The sequence below is a fragment of the Boleophthalmus pectinirostris genome, unplaced genomic scaffold (genome assembly GCF_026225935.1).
Source record: "Boleophthalmus pectinirostris isolate CB_2022bp ecotype Guang Dong unplaced genomic scaffold, ASM2622593v1 HiC_scaffold_21, whole genome shotgun sequence".
Lineage (NCBI taxonomy): Eukaryota > Metazoa > Chordata > Actinopteri > Gobiiformes > Gobiidae > Boleophthalmus > Boleophthalmus pectinirostris.
Window position 1 is genome coordinate 13,201,881 of NW_026571175.1, and position 20,834 is coordinate 13,222,714.

The following is a 20,834-nucleotide window of genomic DNA, read 5'->3' on the forward strand; positions in this document are numbered from 1 at the left end:
GTGAATTGAGGGGTTCTGGGTCCAGCCTCACTGTAACAGTTTGTTTGTGTAATTACATTTGCATTTTGCTGTAGTCCTTCAACAATATGCATCTAAATTAATTTTTGGTGGTGTCGTGTTCATAATAGGATTTGGCGCTTTGTACCTATATATGGATTGTGTTACTACTCCAGTGGAACTTTTGTATGGGTAGTAGTTTGTAGATCATATCAAATGTATAAATAATTTGTTTGCAAAAGTTGTTATCACTCCCAGACTCCAAAGTGCAGTCTGGTGACAGAGCTTTCGTGTGGATTGGAGCCCTGCCCTGGCTTGTGTTGGTGCATTTTAAATTTCTGTCGCATGCGCTGCCTGGTGGGTGAAATTAGCAGAGAATCAAGCATTTCATCATGGTTACTACACTTCAATCCATGTGTAAAATCCAGCGAGCCGCGCCAACCTCCATATGCCACCACACTGTGCACCCAGCCCCTTGCTGCTCCAGCCGCTAACCACCACCAAGCTATTTTTACTTTTTCTACTGCAGAGCAACCAGCTTTCAACTTTTTTCGTTTTTGAAGCCTACTTGACATGTCTGTGCTTGACTGTGCTAATAGGCAAGCGATAGGGGCGTGACACCTGCATAGGACAACAGGGTTACATAAAAGGGCAAGCGTTTGATGTGTGCAGCACCCATGGATCCTGCGCTGTAACTGTGACAGATGCCAGTCCTCCTGCACCTCTTGATCCTCCTTCATGACTCACAGGGCATAATCAAATTCACAAGCAGAATCTAAGTGAATTAGTCAGCACTCATCACAATCTGATTACACAGGATGAAATGCTTTTTTTATTGACAGAATTCACAGCATGCATTTGACTCTATAGACGAGGCACACCTGCTGTCCTTTATATGGGATGTCAGATGTTCATGTGAAATAAATTCCTAAAACATTAAAGCTGAAATATTCTTTGACTGTTTGGCCCTTTTTTGGAATTAATATTGTTTTATGTCATTATACAAAAAGACTTTGATTGGAATCTCTTACTTACTCTACTGACAATTAGATTAGACAATTAGACAAGCATAAAAAGTGCATTTTTTTATTTTTTAAATTTTCATTAAATGTTTTTCTATTTTAAAAAATGGCTGTTATAATATCAATTTCCTGAATATAAACTAAACAGACTTTTAATAATTGCCATTTAGTCTGTGTTCAAAACCACAAACTTTTACTGAGGGCTGGTTGTAGACCTCCCCGTTAAAAAGACCTAAGCTGATCATTGATGATTAGGAATGACTGAGCCTCTATCTTGATTAAAACTCCATTATTAATGACACACACAGCCCTAGTCTTAAACTACATAACGATAACAGGTAAATTGTTGTACTGCATCATTTGTTAGTTCAAAAGGAGATGTGGCAGCATTAAATATTAGAAGCAGAATTTGCAAATAAATGTAGCATAATAATTTATTAGATGTAAAGAATGGACGTAAGAAGCACTTAATTTTAATAATAAATGGCATGTCTTTTTTTTTTTTTTTATTGGTTGAAATGAATATGTATTTTGACTCAGAGATAAATATGGGGGTGCAGCTGAGACAGAATGAATCTGAGGGTTAGCTAACCTTATCTTAACTAAGCAACTGAGATTAAAAATATGTTGTAGCTTCATGCAGCTGTCTCCCTGGTAACGTTAGGATTTGTGGATGCAGGGGCCCTGAAGGGTCTCACTGAGGTCAGCTTTAATTGGATCATCATTTTTATATAGTTGACTTGAAGAGTGCAAAGTGTCACTGTCTCTAACCCTTTTGTCCATCCACACCATCAATAAAAGCTTTTGAAATTTTACAAGTACTACTACAATACATTTAGTTGTTATTCCAAAGCTTAGTGGTTTCTATATTGTTTTCAAGCAGACCTGAATGGCTAACTCAGTTTTGATGTCTTAAAGACTTGTGCTTATGATACTCTGCTTTGAACCATATTGTAATTCACTTGTGAAACCAGGAGTTGTATTTTGTTCATGTTCAGTAACAGGTGTTGTGTTTTGAGTAGCAGTAGTAGCAAACTGCTAGTCTTGTCACTTTCACGTTGCTAAAATGTAAATTGTGTTAAATTGAGTTAAATAACTCAACTTAACTTTATTTCTAGAGCACTTTAAAAGCAACATAGTTGACCAAAATGCTGTACATAAATTAAACAGGACATAAATGGTGAAAAATGATAAATAGTCATCCTTCAAACTGAGTTAAAAGCCAAGGAGAAAAAGTGAGTCTTTAGGAGGGACTTAAAAACAGGCAATGAGTTGACGAGCCAGATGTGCAGATATAGAAATAAGCATGCAAATTATTTAAAAATTAAGAATAAGCTTTACACAGAACCCTCAGAACTCAGACTTCAGTTTGCCAAATCTGCTTTCCCAGTTATTTCTTTTGATTAAATGTTGGTTAAAAATTGCAAATCCCTCTGTTCAGAATAGGATTTTTGCAGATGAAAAACTGAAAAACCCCCTATTACATTCTCCTCACATATCCAGCATTCTTTTGTTACTTACCATATTGCTCTTGCTGCCCCTTTCCGTCAGTCAGCGTATGAAAGCTATCTGATAAAGTGTTGTGATTGGACCGTCACAGGCGCGGTTGGGAGGAAATCTGTTCCAGCAGGAGGGGGTTGGTTGATCTGCCAGAGCAAATAAAAGCCTCTTCAGATCTGTGTGCGTCCTGAGCTGTGTGCAGCACTGTCCGTGGTGCTGAAGTGCAGATCAGGAGATTGACTGACAGCCAGAGCACATTATGTTGTGTGTGTGTGCTTTCTCAGTCTGGTTGCTTTAGGAATAGGAAAACTGAGGCCTCTTTCAGGTTCTACGTCTGCACTGGTAGAAGGCAGAGCCAGAAGTGGAATGAACCTGTCACTGAGAGGTTTTTTGTTCCAGCCCCAACTGCAAATCAATATATTCCTCAAGTTTAAGCAGATTAAGTGGTTCTTTTTGCATGCAGATTGGCATACTGGTTAAACTGTTATATTGATCTTTGTGATTCCATTGGCCTCCCAGGTCCTGTTATATTCTCACTTATCATATGAGGTACTATGAGATTATAACTACGTTACTGCTGTCTGATAGGGTGCTAGTTTTGGTCTGACAGAAAATCAGAGGCTAGAGAGCACAGGTGAACCTGAACAAAGGCCAGGTAAGGGGAGCGTGACAGGTGCCATCTACTGTACTGTGCTGTAATAAAGTAAAATAAACTTACTGATGGTAGCTTTAAGGTGTATTTTTAAATAATCATTTATTTAGATTATTGACTGCATCATTGCATCACTGTTTCACCGCAATATCTCATTGTGGGATGAATAAAAAATAAATTATAGATTTGGCAGTTCAATAATAGGAATTAATGATATATACTAGTATGTATCAAAATGCAAATGTAATATATTTTGAAATAGTTGTCCTTCCTAATGCTACATTGTAAAGTGTATTAATATGTATATGATTTGAAAGTCAGTAACAATCCATTCCATTTACCCATATATCTAGTTCAGTACAGAAGAACCAAGTATCTCTGACACCCACTGCCATTAGAACCATCCACTGTTCTAGAATAGAGCTTGTAAATCATGCTTTGTTTCTTTTGTCTCGTTTCCTTACCTTCTTTTTCCTAAACAGTTAATCTCTGACCTCCCAAAATTCCCATAGATATCTGGGCATGCAGAGTTACTGTTTAGAAAGTCCCATTCTAATTGCCACATCAGAGGCAAAGTCTAACAGTGAGGAGGTGCAGAGGATGACATTAAAAACATGTGTGGGCAGAAATGTCAGGAGCATCATTAAAGGGCTGGCTTAAGGCTCCGCTACATTGTTTTTTTTTTTTGTTTGGAATTTGGAACCATGCAAACTCACCGTCCCTTTTACTTGTCAGTCGTGTCAGCTATTTTCATCCACACAACATTGTTTTTTCCTCTCAACTTTTAGATGCACCAGCTCTCCTTAGGTGTCAAAGCAACTTGGCGTGTTTCACATACACCTCGTCAACATAAAATTACTGCAAAGTCATTACTCTTAAGTTTGGCCATTAAAGCCAACTTGATGTTAGCGTTGTCATATTGTGATTCATTATTTCTCTTTTTAATGCATCTGTCTCTCAAACACAGGCTCTTTTCCACACCCACTTCTCCTATTGCTTTCAGAAAACTTTATTGCATTCCATGACTTTTTTCTTAAAGGCATCAGGCAAAATCTACATGAATCTTGATTAAATCGAAATTGTGATCTAGCCTACTCATACTTGACAATTTTTCATTTCATTTATTTTATTTGTTTGAGCCAGGTACAACAAAATTTCAAAAAATAATAATAAAAACGGGGATGTATACTTGAACATATTTGGGACCTGGTGCTCAAAAGAAGTAGGATGAAGTCTGAAAAACTTATAGTGTCCTACCCCAATCATCATCATAATCATGTTATCATGTCCTGTCCAGGCCGAGAAAGCTTGAAACTCTAACTTATAGATAGATATATAAATGCTTTATTGATCCTTAAGGAAATTCATTATCATTTGTCAGAAAACAGAACATATAAACATAAACAAAATACTTTTTTTTTTTTTTTTAAGTAAACAAATAAACACCACGACATATACAGACTTCTGTCCGTCCTCTGTGTTGTTCTGTCCATCATTTGAGCCATCTAATCAGAACGTGGAATGTTATCAACTGAGCTGTAAAAATTACTTTGATAGCCTTCATGTTTGTTTATTTGTTGCACTATTTTGTTTGGTTTGGAAAAATTCTCAAACTGACTTTTAGCACCTCCCAGTGGCTGTTTAAGACAATGCAGCCTTGACATTTGAAAAGTTTGAAAGTATAAATGCAGTGACTGTTTATGTATGTAAGTGGAGCACAAATGAGCCTTAAATTACCAACTTTAGTATTTCAGGGTACTGTACAAGGCACTGTATGCTATAAACCTGGTCAAAAACACTACTTGCTTTTTCATATGCTCAGTTTTATGCATTGTTCATTAATTTGCTTATAAAGCCAAATTTGACCTGGTTTACTCTGAAGCAAGTATGTCTGCTAATTTGCTACTAATTTTGAAGCACAAGGTAAAATAAAAAGTTGTCTTCCAATTGTTACAGTTGCCGCACCAGATTTGCTCATTTAAGAATTTCCAACAGCAGGAGAAGGGTAATAAACATCAGAATTTTGTGCGGTGACAGTATCTGACAGAAGTCCTTACCGAGGTTGTGCAAGAATTAAAAGCTGGAGGTTGCTGCTTAACTTGGCCCCATTAGGCCTGGTAGTGAGCGGTGGAGGCAAGCCAAGAGCCCGAGGTGCCCTACTGATTGGCCAGGTGATTGACAGCCGCACAAGACACATGTGAGAGGTGTCTGCACATCACAAACGCACACACAGCCAATGCCCTGGAGTGGTTAGCTATTTTTCAGTCTGCCAGTCTAGGCCACAGGTGACTAAACGCCTCCCACGGATCTCAAGCCCTGGGCACCTGCAGAAAAAGCACAGGTCAGCTCTCATTTTAGGGACAATTAGACTGTCAGACTACTATTTCATTGCATCTTTACATTGCCAGTCTCTCCGCAGGCAAACTGGAAGATGATGTGGTCAGCAAGAAAGGCAACCAAGTGCACAGTTCTTTGTCTTGTTCTTTGTGAGGCAAGGTCAAGGAAACACATTCCGGAACTGACACAGAAATGAAGACCGCAAGTGTCGGTGTCATAAAGGCAGACATTACACCATTTTCAATTTGGTGGGAAATATAATGATGCTTCACACCGGTGCCTTTAACTACAATGGCTGAGATTGGAAATTAGAGAGTCTTTTGTGCAGTCCATATTATCATCACCTGTGAGTGGTTAACAGAAACATTTAAAGAGCACAGAGCAGAAAATCTGAAATCCTAATAGTTATACTATCCATTGCTTTGCACATCTCTTATGACGAGAATGTGTTATTTGGCACAAGGCACTCTACTGAAATGGGGAGAAAATTAGTCACTGTGAGTATTGGTCTGACAAAATGGTGCAGATTCGGTTCTATTCCAGATTACTTCATCTCTTACCAAAAATAGAACATTGCTTTTTGTTATCTCAGACCCAATGGACCAGCTCCTTTTAGTCGAATTAAGAATATAGAAATAATGTTGTATTAAAGGGCCCATATTACTCTATTTTCTGATCTCTATGTTATAAAGTTGTTTCCCTATCAAAAACATACCTGGAGTCGTGTTGTTTCATTCACACTTTTAAAACACAAATCTTGCACCTTTAGACTGAGTTCTTTCCTCAAATGGAAAGCCCTGTTCCATCTTGAAAGGAACTGCTCCAGTGTGTTTTTAATCCATACACCGTCACTAGAGTCATTTGGATAATATCTTACTGGTATTGCTAATCTCTGCTGTACATAAGGTAAAAGGTTGCTGCTAACTTGAAAACTACTGCTTTATAACATCACTAGGTAGAACATAGCATGCTGAACTTTGGACTTTTGGAAATGTTGACAGACTAATAATAAAGGATTACTGAAATATGTAATGAAATGTGAATACTCTAGGTATGTTTTTGAGAAGATAACACTATTATAACATGGCTAAAAGATCACCAAAGTCAACTGGGTGTGATATATCACCTTGGGGTAATAATGCAATAAAACATTTTATTTACTGTATTTATTTAAGGCTCAGTAAGCAGAGCCCCTTCTAACTTTGTTTGGGTCCTATGCAAATTAGTGCTTATAAGAAGCAGTATTTGATACAATTGTGGATTTTTAATGCTTTGTTTTTCTCTAAGTAATCTTAGGAGATAAAAGGAATTTTATGTAATGGATGTTGCATTGTCACAGTTTGAAAAATCTGAAAAAATTACCCAATTTCTTCTCAAATTAAGCTAAGCTTTCAGTCCTCCTTGTGAATGTGGGGGTCTCTTTACTTGTGTAGTATCTTTATAGCTACAAACAGCTCTGGCAGTAAGCCTTTGTAGGCATTAAGAATGTAATCACAAAAGCACACATATTTTTAATATAAAGAATGGCTTATTCTTAGATAGTAGAAGCCTCAGAAACATTCTGAATTTTTAGTAGTCTCTGAGAGCTAAATTTAGTGTGAACTTTATTTTACCTGAAGAAAAGCATGCTGGATATTCGGACAGTATATGAATTTTGTGAGTTCTTTAATATACCATTTCTTTTTATACCAGCAGGTTAACAGTTGGCCCTGGACACTATAGACACATACAGATACTTTGCAGTGACATCTTGCTGGGTGTGTTCTATAAGATAGATCACAATTTACAATTATTCACACTTACACCATAACCACTGTGACAACAACTGTAAAAATCTTTCATTTTCTTTCTACCTCATTGTGTAATATGCCACTTTTATGAAATCAAACATTTTGAGCCACATGAGTGAATCACTTTTTTTTTGAAGGATTTCTGAATAGACAGAATTAAGTAACATACTGTTGTTTCTAATATTGTTACTGGTATAATTGAGAGACTTTTTAAACTTGTGCCCTCTAGAATGTATGATGAATTCAAAATAAACCTGAATATTGGCAGTTACGGTATGTTACTGTAGAGTAGCATTATAAAAAAACAGCTGTATAATGTGCATGCTCTGTGTGGGTCTTGGGTTAATGGATTTAAAGCTTGTTCACTGTTCACTGACCTGTGTATTATAAATTTCCATTGGGCAGTGCACAACAATTTCATGGAGTACCAGCTCACCTTTTTCTTTCATGGCCTTCTGCCCTTGTGTTGTATGATGCTATGTTGATGATATTCATATTTTAAACCTCAAGTGGAGTTCAAATAGCTGCAAGCTTTTCTTACTGCTCTTACTGATATTCTGTCTAGTAGCCCACCAAAATCTTTCTACTTTTCTCCAGGCTGTCAGACCTGGGTAATGTGTGTTTGAAAACGTTGCCCTTGAAAAGAAATCTTGGGTTATTCAGTACTAACAGTAAAAGAAAACTAAGTGATTTTAAAGTCCAGTATGTAGACAGCAGTAAGCAAGGTCAGATTAATGCTTCACCAAGACCCTCACTACCCTGAAACTGGTGCTTGTTGTATATAGTTAAACTAAAACCTCTCGGCCGTATCACGAGTCATGCCTCTGTAGTCAACAATTAGTGTTCTTAATGAATCTAACAGGCTCACTGTTCCAGATGAGCTCTTCAAAGCCACACATTCAGAAGACTGAGGTCAAATACATGTCTGTGTTCTGCTGTAATACTCCAGTGCAGATCACTCACTGTGTAAACAGACTCATAACTTGAACATATTAAAAAGCACATAGTCAAAAATAACACAGCCACATATTCCTCGTGGAGATATAATAGTGGTACAGTATCATAACGTATTGCAATTCTAGTTACAAGGCATATTGTTAAAATGGCACTGACAATAAGCAAATTGCAATTATTTAAGTAACATAACTTCTTCTGCAAACAACTAAATACCCGGGTATATTATGTGAAAGATCTAATCACAACTATAATGTTTGAAAAAATTCAGTCAGATATTTTTTTTTCCAAATTGCTCAACTCTAATACAGAAGCTTGCTATTTGAAATAGTAAAATGCCTTTTCATGTCTGAGGTATATTATAATATGGCATACATATCTCAAAAGAGTACAGAATGTAAAATTTGTGTCTGTTTTTTTGTTTTTTAAATTTTACAAAAATACATCCTCATTGGATCATATGATGTAATATTTAAGAAAGCTGATGAACTTCTCATTCAACACAATGAATGTGCAAAGTCAGTACATGGATGTTCATGTATTCTGTATGCATATACTGTCGCTGTACTGTAGCTGCTGTGTGCTGCTGCTGCTGCTGGCCTTACACAGTCAGCTCATTTCAACCCTGGCTATTTTTAGCTCTCCATGATTGAAACAGGGTCCCGAGGGTGCTCAGAGCAGAGAGTAGGCAGGGGAGGAGGGCTGGAATCAGGTACACAGTTTGTCACCAAGACAATGGCCGTGTCTCCAGAGCATCATGTTGAAGTAGAGGACAGATAGGCGCTTGACCACACAGTACACCCTGAGGAGAGTAGAGTGCTTCAGTAACCGAAACCCACAGCTTAGATGATTGTGCAGGCTGTGAATATACACCACATGGAGGAAATATCATTCATTTGTCATTATTCTATCTTACCACCGTTTTCATACAGCATCCATTTGCATCCATCTTTGAAATGGGGTTAATTTAAACAAACCCTCCATGATATTGTTTTAGCTGAACAATTTTCATGATAACGTTTGCATTGTTATCTCCTGTTAGTATAAGACATAGGCTTCAAGCAATAACAGGAATGTCAATGTTTTAAGTACCGTACATTTTCAGTACAGGCTGCCTGAGTAACATAACTTGGCAGAAGCATAACTGTATATGTGGACCTGAAATCTAGGAACTCTCATGACTTTGGGGACTCACTATTGGAAAAATGTAACCAGTAAACCACAAAATTCATTTCAGACAAAATTTTTTACCTGCTATTCTTATCAACCTAAATGTTTTCAAATTGACAAGGTGTGGGGTAAGAGTGTACATTGGAGTAACAATGTGTTTAGGTTTTTGTTTTTGCTTACTCCATACATGAGCCTCGATAATTCCTTGTGTTGTTTGGCTGCAAGTTGTACCTCTATCAGTCTCAAAGAAGAAAAGAAAGAAATCGGTTGCTCATTCAATATTGATGAGTTTTGTTGGGGCTAATGCAATAATAAAATATAACAAGCCTTCCTCCCTTTCAAACAAGGTAAAGTAAAAAGTTGGAAAAGAGAATAGCGCCTTAAACAAGAATTTGAGGCAGTCATTTAAATGAGATTGATATCAGCCTGTAGTTGTCTTTGTGTTGCTGCCAGTGCAGTGTGAGGCTCCAGTTCATTTGGGTCCAAGGCAGACTGGCTCCACTGCTGCATCTACAGGAAATACAAACAGAACCAGCACTGGAATCCTCTCAACATAATCCCTGTGCTCTGGACACATCAGTATGCTCTCTCTGTGCCGAGGAGAAGAGACCGGGAAAATAATTTGTCTCTTTACAGTTTCCAAACATTTGTACTGCAATCACAGATTTTCCAAATGGCTAAAATAATTGATTGATACAGATAGTGTTGTTAACTTACTGTAATTTATTTTAATTAGTATCCACAACACAATACAAAAATGAATTTTACTTTTGCAGTAGGATATCTAATCACATCTTTATATGTTTGCCTATATAATTTTAAGTAAAATTTTAAGTAAATTTGAACATTTTGAAAACCCCATAGAGAAAGGTTTGTTGTGAAATTATACATTCAACTAGCAGTCCATCTAGCTGTTCGCTTATATGGTTGTTATTTAAAAGGACATTCAAATCTTAATGTTATTTTTTCCAAAGCTACATCATAATTAACTCTCTTTTGCATTCTGCAAACATATTGTGTCTGTGTGATAGTATAACTTTACCATATTTTTTTATTGTTTGTTAATTCACATTTCACATTGAAGGAACTGGTGTGTGAAAAAGTGTTTTGGTTCCAGAGCAGTGTTCTGAACACGAAGCATGTCATTTTCTGTGAAAGGCTTAAAACCAACTGACAGCATGGATCTATTTTGGTGGTTTTAGGGCAGTTTTGGATCTTTACTTGGGAGCTAGTCAGTCCAGAAGAAATCAGGGTGAATTTTGTAAAGGTCAAATGGATAGGGATATGATTTTGCTTGTAGTATACTACTGGACAATATTAACTACTAACAAAAAATGTGATTGCTTATTTGGATGTTATGTTTATGGTTTAATTATTTAGCACAGTTTATTTTCCCTATGTCAAGACATTTTAAAATGAATTAAAGTTTAATTCCTTGATTTTTAAAGCTAACAACACTAAACGAACCAAAATCATTTGTTTAAAAGATATCTTTGCTTCCAGTAATGTCTTGTACCTTTCTCGCATTTATTATTCATTTGTTTTTGTAATAGGCTCACCGTCTAGCCGGCAACATCCAAAATCCCTTCACCCGTGAGATAAATGATGAACATAATCAAAGCATTAAGCCAAATTTGTCCGGCAAAGACATTGGGTTTGCTTCTCTCAGCTATTTCAGAAGAATTATGCTGCATAGGAGAAAAAAAGTGGGACCTTGGATGCTCCTTTTACCCCGCCTTGTCGGCCGTCGCCTGAGTCAGCTTGTGCGCTCCTTGCCATAAACTGCCACTTTTCATTTCCACTTCCTCCACCACTTGGCCACTGGTCCCGTGCTACCCCTCTTTCACCCAAAATTTCCCATTAATTCTGTCTGGCCATTCCCTTCTGGACCCAGGCCTGCTCACCCCTCCCACCTCAAACCCTGATTGCCAAAGAAGTTGATTCCGAATTGCGTTTCTTATAGCCACCAGTCATCTTTGACAGCATCGCCCTCCATTACATTAAGCAACACAATGGATGCTCAGTGCATTTATGCTGACTTCTGACACATTGATCTCAAGTGCTTTTTTGCTGATACAGTAATGGTTCAAAGTGTTTTTGACTGCGCACTCTGACCCCAATCACACTTAAGCTAGTCCTCATATATTCTTTGTAAAGGGTATTCTCTGCTTGGATGACCCATATATTTCTCCTCCTAACATTGTCATTTGTGTGTATCTTTACAGACATTGGAAGCAGTGTTAACCTTCAAGTATTCAGGAGGAGCAGGCAAAGTAGAGGGATACTACCGTGAGCTGTCCCTGGGGGTCCATGTTGACGTGGAGCCTTCTGTGTTCTTCACACGAGTCAGTACGCTCCCAGCAACCAGGTAACACAGGCTTAAACATCACACTGTTGTAATTATTGATTCTTTGCAGTGACATCATGCTGAGTGTTTTACTTGTATGTCTAATATTGGATTGTTTATGGTGACACAAAATGTAAACACTGTCAAAAAAGTTTTAAGATTGTTAGAAAATTCAAGAAAAAAAATGGTAAAACAGTGATTAATATGAGCATTCATGGTCTTGTTTAAGTGTTTGGTTTTCAACAAAAAGGTGAGGGCGACTAACCGAAAAACTGAGAAACTCTAGCTAGCTTGTGATTGTAATGTTATGTGTGAGAGACTTGTTTAACAGCACACATAATCTCAGCAACTCACAAATCATCTCAGTTGATTCTTTCTAGTCAGATTGTGTTAAAATTAAGATCAGGTTAATGTCTAAAAAGGCTCAGCTGGAGCACTTAGCATCACAGGATCACACCCAGGGGACCATATCAGCTGCAATGTATCAACTGTGGTTTTCAGATTCTATAAGGTGATAATGTCATCTCTCAGACCAGAAGCCAGTTTTTCCAGTTTTTCCTATTGATTACATTGTACTTTTCAATAAAATACCCATAATGCAATCACAAATGTTGAACTTGATAATTTCTGTTAGTGACTATACCCTAAAACCTGCTATATAACAACAGAAATCTGCATTTTTAACAATAGTCTTCCTGCCCCTCATCTATATTAAATACTGTTGGCATTTAAAATTATATGATGTCACGTAATAAGAGGTTCTCTCAGAAAGAAAGGTGATGGAATATATATTATACTTGGATTTAAAACACTTTTAAAAATACTAAAACTCACCATTAACTTGAAACCCATTTATTCATAAAAATCCCTTTGCTTTCAAAGTCACATCATGGTAATGGGCTGATAATGGGGGCTGCTCACTTCAGACTCCACTGACTTGACGGACTATCTCTCCCTACCTTTTGTACTCAGGAATTTCAACTTTTGTTGCTCTTTTCACATAGTGCGTTGTGCGTATGGGCCACAACCTTAAGTTTTAAGTTGCCCCTATTTGCCTTTATGTGTACTTGGTAAACATTAGATTTATGTTGTTATTATATTTTCTATTTATTTCTCACAAAGGTGTAGAATCTGTATTGCCCCAGTCAACCCCAGCTCTAGAACTTAAAAAAATGGTAGGGAGACAAATTGTGTCCCAGTAATGGCCACTTGAGTTGAATCATTAGCTGCAATAATATCTGCAGTTTAAGCCATCCATCAGCGTGGAGTGCTGATAGATGCTGTTCTCTCTGCTGTACCGTCAGCCTGTCACTGACAGTCCCTTGTGCTTTACCTCCTTAGCCATTTGTGCCTCGTCACACTGACATACACTACCTATTGGCTCCTCACCAAATCTCCAAACACATCTGATGTGACATAAAAGCCCTGCTATTGCTGCCTGCTGCTCCTGAGGTTAAATCAAATATGTTTGCGCACAGGCTAAGTTGCCCTTTAAAGATACTGTCAAAGGTTACAGAGCCTTTAAAATGGCATAATATATTTACACCTATAGCAGCCATAACCATTTCTATCATTCATAGTCCTTTCACAATACAAAATTTTGAAGCATTATATATTTCTACATGAAAACATAACAATGAATGATAATACTTATATTACTTTATGCCACTGACACAACACGAGATCCCAGTAAACCAATTTAAATATAGACAGTATCATTAAAAGGCATGAGCTGCAACAAACAGATACATACCAACAATTAGACACACAGTTCCTATTTATGTATTGCAACTACAATAACAAAAATCTCCCCATTATTGAAAAGAAATTGCACACCTGATAAATAATGAGCCCCAAAAAAGATTACTCAAGCTTTCATATATTGAATGTCAAGTTAATTATTGTGACAGGCCTATTCTATCAATATAAATTAATTAAAGAATCTACTGGCATGAAAATATCATGATCTTCCTTTAAATCAAATAAGCAAACACCACTTTAATAATATTTAATATTGTATGATGATCCTATGAGTAAAAATATAATGTATCATATATCATATGTGAGGTAACCCTGACACTTGTTCAGCCACCCTTTTATTTTCGACAGCTCAGATGCATATTCTCAGGCTTTGTGCCAAAACAGTTTGTGGGAGGTCTCTTTGACATAGTCACAAGAGAGACAGATAAAACACACTCCACTTGTTGAGATAAGTACTATTGAATTTCTTTATGACTGCCAGTTAAAAGGGAATTTCTAAGTGGGAAAATGAAAGTGTTCAATAATATCGCATTTGACCTTTTCAGACACTTTATTCTTTCTCTTGTTTTGGTACGACCTTTTCTGTTACTGTATGTCATATTTACAAATATACACAAAGGGAAGTATATAGTATACCATGAGGAACATTTTTGGTGGTTATTTATTTATTTATTTATTTGTTCACTCACTACAGTTCTTTCTTACAGTTATAATAATTTATTTTTCAATTGAACTTTGTCATCAAATTATGGGAAGTAAAAAGTCCAACTCAAAATCTCCTGAATTCTTTTTCTTTGTTTCATTTTGTTGTCCTAAAATTCAGTAACTCCATTTTATATTACAATGTTGTCTTGGACCAATAGTTATTCAAATCATACCTACAATCTAATTAAGAATACAAAATGAATTATATGCCAGGATGCCTTTTCAAAACTAACAAGCAATATTGCTTTTCATTTCAACTCCTGATCATATTTCAGTTTAGCAGCCTTCTCATCCATCTCGGTCCACAATACCAATGCATTTCTATTTCAAATAAATGAAAACGGTTTTAGGGAGGGTATCCTCGGACAGCAATTGACCAGAGCACTCACCGCCAATCACCTCAGCTCCTCACTTGGCCTTTAAAACCACTGCTCACCCAGGCATGACACACTGCCACTGTGTTAATGGAGTGGAGAGGTAAGAGCTTCTCCACTGGGACAACTTATATTTGTTGGGTCAGAATCACAAGTGCTGTATAGTAAACTGTTTAGGAGGAAGTTACCCCCTTAACATTTGTCTCACACCTAATCAGCCTTTTTATTTATTTTTGCACTGCAGTGTAATGTTTCCAGTATTTTTAGTAGTAACAGTTATTTTTCTGTCTTTTTTTTTTATGGAAAAGGAACGCATTATGAAGTTGTGTGTGTTTATATATATATATATATATATATACACACACACACACACACACATGCACACAATTATACTGAAGGATTAGTTAAGTGCATTTTTTTATAGGCAAATTTTGTTTTTTCATTTTGTTTTTGTTTATGGCACTGAAAAACAGTTCACAAAACAGCAATGAAAAAACAAATGAAAAAACTATTAAAAAGACATCTGAAGTATTCTTGGAATTTTATTTCCATGGAATTATACTGACCTAAAAATATTCTCTATAATTAGCAGGTATGTCATCTTATCGTGTAATATTTGATCTCTACATTACCATATTTATTATTTTATCATTTAAGCCAGGTGGGGGGCTAGGGTTCTTGTTTTTCTGAATATTTAAGAAGTATCTTAAATCATCCAGAGCATAGCATTTTAAAACTACAAATTAGTGTACCACTGGGTATGCATAAGACTTTGGCATCATACTGGTATACCAAATGAAGACCTGGATAGAGGCATACCTACATTTTCGAGGAGTTAATCAGGCCATGCATGACTCGAGCCAGCTGCCACGGGCGACAGATGCAGCCACAATTAGCCATCCATCTTTATTGTGCCACTGAGCTGCTGCAGCCAAAACTAACTGAAACCATATTGCATCACTTAAACAGGCATCCAGCTAGATTTTGTACTTTCAAAAGGACTGGACACACTTTTCACTGGAACACCATATCCCAAAGTTACTGCCCTACATCAAAGAAACATGTTTTTAGTAGTAGTATATATAAAGTCAACACACAATTACATTTCTTACTTACTTATAAAGTCTAATTTGATTCTGCTTAATTTTTTATGATTGTTTTGACTAGTTGACAGAATTAAAATGTTCTTTTGCTTTTTTTCTTATTACATTCATTCATTGATTTTTAATTGTTTCCTTATGGATTTGTTGTCTTTTTGCTCCCACCAGAATGTATGAACATGCAACCTCAAAAATAACCAATTAACCAGTTTGTGTGACCAGTACCAAAGCCTGGGGGTGTAAGATCCTATTAGTTCTGTTCCACTCTCAGAACCATTCACCCTTTCACCCTGTGCACCTTTCCTCTTTCAAAGCGGCACTCCTATCATCTCCTTCTGTCTCATATACTTTTCTTGGTGGCTTTTGACCGCTTGTGACTTCTTGCACAGAGCTACTCTACATTTAAACAGTTCCTTCTAAAGCACGCTGGAAAAATATGTGAGGTAAGGGCAGAAATAGTTGTCATTATTACTTTAAATGGGAAAAAGCTTTAAATACAAACAACTATCAGTACCTGTAACTTTCAGTTACAGGTATTGAAATAAATGTTATTTGTTTCTGCATGTTACCAACTTAAGTAAATTGGCAATGTTATGAATTTGTCTATAATCTTTCTCCAATGACTTAGAAATCTATAGATTCATCAAGTGTGCTCATTTCAGTGGAGCGCACACATTTTGAACATAGAATTGATGGTAAGTACATAAACTCAGATCGAGGTTAAATGCATCAAAAGTATGAATTTTTTTACATTTTCTCTCCACAAACTCAGAGCAACTGCTACGTCTATCCACTGCTCCAGCTCCCTCACCCATTTGACCTGCTCTTCTAATGTTTATGACACAATTGAGTGGCTATCTTCTGCACGCAGTAGGGGTCTCTTGCGGGGCTTGGCTGGATGTTCAGGTGGCAGAATTGCTCAGGGAAGTGACAAAGTGCCAGGAAGTGTGAAATAGTCAGTGATCCATATTTTACACAGAGCCGTTAAAGTCCCATTCTCAACAGTGTTCTCTTACTCTGGAAAACCCAATTGCACCTCCGGGACACATGAGCACAAATGCAGTGCTCGTGTCCTTAGCATCATTAGCTGAGAAATGCAACGCTTGCTAGCTTTTGCTCTCTCTTTTTTTTAGCTCTTGAGGAACATCTTTAGCTCATTGACCTTGGAATGACCTATAAATATAGTATTGGACGGAAAAATAATCAAACCCATCTAATGTCGCTACTAATTTTAATTCAATTTAGATAGGTCTTCTTGTCTGAAAGTTCCGCTTTAAATCATAAGCACCAAAGTTATGAACATTCAATTCAATACCTGACTGCCCGTTGAAACAAGCTCTTTGTGGTTGGATTATGCATGCTTTTCCCTTGGTTTTCAAAACAACTGTTTTGTACAAATTAATGCACAGGCAACAGTGTAAATGGACAATTTAAGAAAAAAAAATCTAGCCAAATTAGCAACTCAACTGCCATGCTAATAAAAACACAGTTGTAATGAATTAAATTTGATGGTAGAAATGCTCAAGGTAGTCAGGTGATGAATTATGGACTTAAAAATAAAAAATGTGTAAGGTTTCTATCTTTGACATCACAATCCAAGGAAAATCTAATTAATTATGTTGGGAGCTCAGAGCAAGACTCATTGTAAACAGGATTATTGAGAGAAGGATGAATGAAGCAAAATACAACTCATCAGGTAAAAATGTTATTACATTGTCAAAAGCTCAAAAAAAAAAAAGTCATATTTGCATAAGGTGAAGCTGACATGAAACTTCCCTGGACCAAATCTCTCTCTTTGTGGATCATCTTTGCAGTGAATTGGAATAGAGTAATAAAATAATACTCGTACTGTCACAACACCATTGTAGTAATAATAATATTAAGAATAATAAGAATAAGAATAAGAAGAAGAAGAAGCAACTTTACTTATTTTATTTACAAAACACTCCTAAATGTCTACCACCATGCAGTTTGAATCTGCACAGTCAGTAACACAAAGAACAAAATAAGACCTCTTGACTTTTAGCCAAGAGCTAGAGTGATGTATGAGGAGTCAGCTTTGTGTGCTAAAAATAGATTCACATTGACAGATCTGTAAATCCAGGCCTGCTAACTAAAGCCATTACTTCAGCCTTGCATGGGCTATGTCACGTTTTGTCTGTGTCTGGACGCTAAATCAGCACCTATTGATTTAAGATTTGCTCGATTGACTATACTGTGGGCTTATACCATTGATTGCTTTTTTTTGCCCACACATTCATTTATGTGTAATAACTAGTGTAACAAAAGTGGAAAGTAAAAACATAAATGCGATACATTTAACACAAATATAAAAAGTGTTATCTCATGTGTCAGAAATGAAAAGGTGCTAAAGTTCAGGAATATGTAGGTTTTAAACTAGACGAAACTGTCACATCCCTAAAGAAAAAAAATCGAACTCTATCGAAATAATATGATTATTTTCCTCTTGTAATAATATTGCTATTTTACATAGTCCAATGAGGTTCATTTGGTCTTCTGATAATTTATGTTATTAGTTTGTTTGTTTTTTTCCAACCAAGAGTTTGTTTTCACAACTGACAGTTTCGACTGCTCACTCGCAGTCTTCCTCGGAGTGGTCTTGTGATGTTGCTGTGATATGGCCAGTCAGCTGATTTATACAGATTTTGGCACTGTCTTCCTACTGTTGGAGGCAGGATGACAGCGTCATCTGCAGTCCGAATTCCTCAGGACAGAATCCCAGGTGTGAAAGAGTAAAAAAGCCCCCTCGTCCCAGTTTATTGGCCTGTGGGCACATTTCCGTATTTCTATTGCCTCTTTAATCCAGTGACAATGTTTGTTGTCCACTGCCCCAATGATGTTTGCTCCATCCCAGTCCATAATGTGGTTCTCTCCTTTACAGTGGTTAGAAATGGCTGATTTGAGTAGTTCCTGTTTTGCTTTGTGTTTTGTTGCTCTTGTGCACGCTTTCGCTGTTTCCTTCTCACATTCTGTCCAGTGTAATTTTATATACATTGATTGATTTTTGATACATCATTTGGCTCTAACAGCAGTTGTGCTTCTGCAGTTTTCTAGTGAAATAAAAATGCTTGAGTTTAATTTCAATTTTTTATACAGTTTTCTTTAAGAAGCAAATTGCTCGATAAAGAGTTCTGCAGTATAAATCAAGGGGGCAGGTGTTGTCTGGGAAAATTATTTCTCTTCCCTTTGTTTTATTCCCCTTTACACTCTTTTAAATAGAAATGTTTAAATTTGATCTTACAACTTTACATTGTTTTGTAGAAAGCCAAATTGTTGGTCCACTGCAAAACTATTGGGATGCCACTGTTGTATTTATTAACTAGTCTCTTATCAGCAGTTGTGGAGGCAATTGTTGTTCCAGTTTCTTTAGTTTATCTGTAGTACTTAGCGTATGAGCTATGAGCCTGTGCTTCCTAACTGGGTGGGCTGATTGATCACCTCCTCTAGCCTATAAATCAGTTGCACGACCCACTCAGTCCATTTATCATGTCCGCCAACAGAGACAAGCAGACAATTAACCAAACATGGCTCGCATTTCAAAATATGCTCCTTTAATTGTCAAAGCAGTTTATTGGAGATGAAGCCTGACGCGACTTTTGCCTCCATTAACTCTGACATGTAAACAGCTAATAATAATAATAATAATAACAATAATAATAATAACAATAATAACAACAATAACAACAACAACAACAACAATAATAATAATAATAATAATAATAATAGTAATAATGCATCAGTTTTATATAGCGCTTTTCTGGATGCTTTACAAAGCATTATTCATTCACTTGATACCTGGAGGTGGTAAGATACTACTTTAGCCCAGCTATCCTGGGGCAGACTCACAGAAGTGAGGCTACCAGTTTGTGCCACCGGCACATTATTATACTCATACTCGTATCGGTTTTCTAAAAACGTGTTATTGGTGCATCCCTAGACACAACGACACGACGACACAAGTACCAACCAGGCCCAGCCTTGCTTAACTTATCTGAAGGGATCAGGCTTTAAGAAACTGGTATGGCCACAATGACACCTCACAGTCTAAAAGTGTTTTTTCTGAAGTTAGAATTATAAAATGGAAGGGAGTATTTAAACAGACCACTGCATAGATTTACCTGTGAGAAATGACTGAGCAAGCCTATATCCACTCTCAATTTTTTGTCAGATTGAAACACAAATGGTGGACTTGTTATTTTTATGTTTATTTTTTTTAGGGTTATTTTTTCTTTTTTTATTTAATATGTGAAATCTATGCTTATCCCCAGAATACAGTCAGCTCAGAAAAGATGTATGAAGCCTTCCAGAGTAGTATATTTTCTCTCATTACTCAAAGAGACGCTGGTCATGTTGTTTCATACGTCAGCATCCATGGCTTTTATCATTCATTACCAGGATGCTAAACAGCCTGTTGGGGACTTAAATGAAGTCTTTGAAAAATCTGCACGCCCTCCTGGACCTTGATCTAAATCACAAATTGTGGCCTGTGCTGTGATCTGCATGAGAAAAGCAGGTCTGGATGATGTGGTGATGGCCTGCTCCAGCCCAGTCTGTGCAGGATGAAAGCGCCGCCATCTTTGATGTCAAGACAATGACTGATGAGCGCCTCACACCACATCCTTGCCTGCACTTTGCATATTCAACTCTTTAGCTATGATATATTTAGAAAGCTATTGTCAGTCATGCATAAAATATATTCACACTAATAATCCCACCTATAAATGTACTCGTGAATGAATGGGCTTCATTATAAAGGATGCTCCATCATAACCAATGTTGAGGTACCATATGACAGCTTGTATAACTGATCCACAGTTCACATTAGAAGAGGCAAACAGATTACTAATGGTCAATGAGCAGCTGAAATAATGCACTATTTGTGTGTTTTTGCAGCACGCGCCAGTGTCACCTGCTGCTGGACATCTTTAACCCCACAGAACACGAGCTGACTGTGAGCGCCAACAACAACCAGGAGCTGGTACTGCATGCCAGCCAGTGTCAGAGGTCAGTGGACTTTTCTCTTCTCTTTCTTTTTCTCTTTCTCTTTCTCTTTCTCTTTATTAATAAGACATCAATTCCTTCACTGCTATTTATATTATGTATT

General features: G+C 36.9%; 1 protein-coding gene across 1 annotated transcript in view; it reads left to right on the forward strand.

Moving 5' to 3' along the window:
- trappc9 (trafficking protein particle complex subunit 9) overlaps nucleotides 1-20,834 on the forward strand; it is a 151,086-nt gene that overhangs the window by 52,487 nt on the left and 77,765 nt on the right. The window contains exons 18-19 of the mRNA XM_055157138.1: nucleotides 11,648-11,790; nucleotides 20,624-20,734. Coding sequence (XP_055013113.1) covers nucleotides 11,648-11,790; nucleotides 20,624-20,734 — 254 coding nt within the window. The remainder of the gene's footprint in view (nucleotides 1-11,647; nucleotides 11,791-20,623; nucleotides 20,735-20,834) is intronic.